At 45.0% G+C, this 2,978-nt stretch overlaps 1 protein-coding gene across 1 annotated transcript in view; it reads left to right on the plus strand.

Annotated features, from left to right (window-relative positions):
* Positions 1 to 1,510: 1,510 nt before the first annotated feature.
* Positions 1,511 to 2,978, plus strand: part of pdik1l (PDLIM1 interacting kinase 1 like) — a 6,320-nt gene continuing 4,852 nt past the window's right edge. Inside the window, exon 1 of the mRNA XM_030789398.1 lies at positions 1,511 to 1,795. Coding sequence (XP_030645258.1) covers positions 1,511 to 1,795 — 285 coding nt within the window. The remainder of the gene's footprint in view (positions 1,796 to 2,978) is intronic.

A 2,978-nucleotide genomic window follows, 5' to 3' on the forward strand; every position in this document is an offset into this window, starting at 1 on the left:
TATACCTCGGTATTCGTCCGTAAATGCGTATATATATTTCCTCGTATTGTAGATCGTCTGATTTAGTCGGTAAGAACACGATATTGCAGATTACGTCTACTGTATGTGCCATTTACTGCCATGTTAAATAACAATTAGCATGACAGTTAGCCAACCATCTTAGTTTGGCCTAGCTCAGAATCATCCAAAGTCAACCTGCTTCCGCGACCATGTGGTCATTGCTTACTTTGTCGTTGGAGGAAGTTCGGGTTAGATCGGTGTTTGTTTACCTTTGGGTGAAACTTTCCATGCCGGCCGGTACTGCCATTAAAAAAAGTAACCACTTTTGTTTCCTGTCTGCACTGAATTCGTAGACGATTATTTTCTCTTCAAACCGTCATACACAATGGTTAGGTTAACAGCGAAATCCAGTTTAGGTACTGTCATTTTGTACTGGTCTGACGAGGCAGATAACACGATACCTTATTAACTGTCAATTGTGTGGTTGCGAATAAATAAATCCAAATCGAATTGTGGACGCTGTGTGTGTGAGGAGAAACCCACTGCGAGCACTTTGTCATAACGCAATCTTATCAGGTGTTTGCTTTCTGATGAGATTTTTCTCGCTTTATTGGGGCAGTCTTTAACATACTTACTGTAAAGAGGAAATGTATAGTTGCATTGAGGTTAATGAATAGGCCTGCCTTGAGGTAGAATGTTGAGATCATTGTGTACTTTTCATTGTTCCCGTGGATTACATAAGTAATGTTATACAAGTAGCGTGACATCAATTTGATGTCCTAATCGCTATCTCTTTAGGAAGTCCCTAAGCACAGCTTTCCTCCAAGTTTGATTTCTTTATTTAACTAACGTTGTGTGAAAAGAGTTTTGTTGTTATTGTTGTTGTTGTCATTCACCCCCTGAGCAATGCAGTATAAAGGCAACGTGACTGCTCTGACAGGTGGAACTAGCAGACTCGAGATCAGCAGTGCACGAGGAGGAATTAGGTGTTGATAGGCAACATATACCCCCCCCATCCGTCCCCCACCGGTATAGCTTGTAAATGAATCTCTCTAGAGCCTGGTCATGTTGTGAGTGGCGACATGTATTCCACTGTAACTTGACACACCCTTTCATGTAAGGCATGAATGCCCACTTTCAGGGAGTAAATGTGTCATCTTTACTAATTGAAGCATTTCCCAGACCTCATCTATTCCTCATCATTATCAGGCGTAAAGAATTTATAACGACAGAGTTGAGTCATAGCAGTATCGCCTGCCTGTTTAACGTTATGTGTCTGTTTATTGATTGAAAGAGGGAGTGTTATTTGTAGTGGCATTGTTCTGTGTGGGGTTTAGTGCGAAGTCATGGTGTTAATGGTGAAATATTATGGGTAAAAACCTTTGTGTCACTAGTTTTATTTCCTTCAACTTAGTCCTGCTTACCTAACTTCCGCTCGAGTCTGTGTGTGTGTGTGTGTGTCTGTGCTTTCTCTAATTGCTTCTCCTCTTCGTCACAGCTGAGGAAGAGGATGGTGAGCAGCCAGGCCAAGTACGAGCTGATTCAGGAGGTGGGGCGGGGCAGCTACGGCGTGGTGTACGAGGCGGTGGCGCGGCGGACGGGCGCCCGCGTGGCCGTGAAGAAGATCCGCTGCCATTCGCCGGAGAACGTGGAGCTGGCGCTGAGGGAGTTCTGGGCCCTCAGCAGCATCCAGAGCCAACACCCCAACGTCATCCACCTGGAGGAGTGCGTGCTCCAGCGGGATGGCCTGGCCCAGAGGATGAGCCACGGTTCCAGCTCCCCTCTCTACCTGGAGGTGGGCGGGGTTCTGGGGGTTGGTTTTGGGAGGTGGGGGCGGAGCTTAGAGGCTGGATTTTCCAGTTGGGGTGGAGTGACAGCGCAGGAAGTTGGCACCGGTCCTCGCTGGTCTTACAGCATTTAATTGTCGAAAGCGAAACGAATGCAGTGATAGCGAAACGAACGCAGTGATTTATTCAGTGATACTGATGCAGCTCTGTCATTCCACATGTTACAGAACCCAAAGCAAACCTGGTTGAATCCCTAGTTGCAGAAAATAAAAACAGATTAAGTGCAAAAGTTTGCATCGACGACAAAAGGACCTGGCAGATATTTAAACCAAGACCTTAGAGGTCTTGATTTTTAGATAGTCACTGCTTGAAATGCAGTGTGTGAAGCGTTTATTGTGAGTGTAAATTTTCTCCTGCGTGTGTATGTGTTTGTGTTCATGCATATCGTGTTTTTTTTTGTTTGTTTGTTTGTTTTTGTTTGCTTGTTTGTTTTTTTTGGTATGTGTATTTCAACAAGTAGAGCATGCTCTAGTTAGACCGTGTTCACGGCAGTCATAAACAGAGAGTAACCAGGGTGTGCGTTTCAAACAGCTGCATTCCGTGTACTCTTCCAGGAAGCAGGCCTCCTCAGCCAATTAACTTGAGGCTAAAGTGAAGGCCGTCCAATAGAAATGCCCTTTAGCTGCTCTCCTAGCGGACAGTAATGGGCCTGAATGAGGAATCGGGAGGTGTTGGATGCAGCTGATGTTGTTTCCAGTGAAGGGCACTTTGCCATTGACTAAAAACAGGCGTTGGCTATTTTGCTCCTGTTCAGAAAAGCATCACCCCACAGCCCAAAGGAAACGGACTGGCTGAACGGTAGCGGATCTGGTCGCGACACGCGCGCGTGTGTTTTCTGACGTCGTTTCTTTTTCTTTCTTTCTTTTTTTTTTTTTTTTAACAAGCACCTTCAAGTTCTGCCTCCAGTTTTTTTTTTTTTTTTTTTTTTAAATGTTGAATTTGAATTTTTTTTTTTTTTTTTTTGGTCTGTGTCAGCACGTCACCTGTTTGTGCAGATGTGTTCTCTGTCAGCTCCTTCGTGATTTCACAGGAGTAAACAGTCTGTGTGTGTGTGTGTGTGTGTGTGGTACATCTTGAGCATGGCTGCTGGCTTGTTGGGAGCCCGGCATAGGCCGTGTTCTGGACCTCAAT

Source organism: Chanos chanos, chromosome 12 (assembly GCF_902362185.1).
Source record: "Chanos chanos chromosome 12, fChaCha1.1, whole genome shotgun sequence".
Taxonomy (NCBI): Eukaryota; Metazoa; Chordata; class Actinopteri; order Gonorynchiformes; family Chanidae; genus Chanos; species Chanos chanos.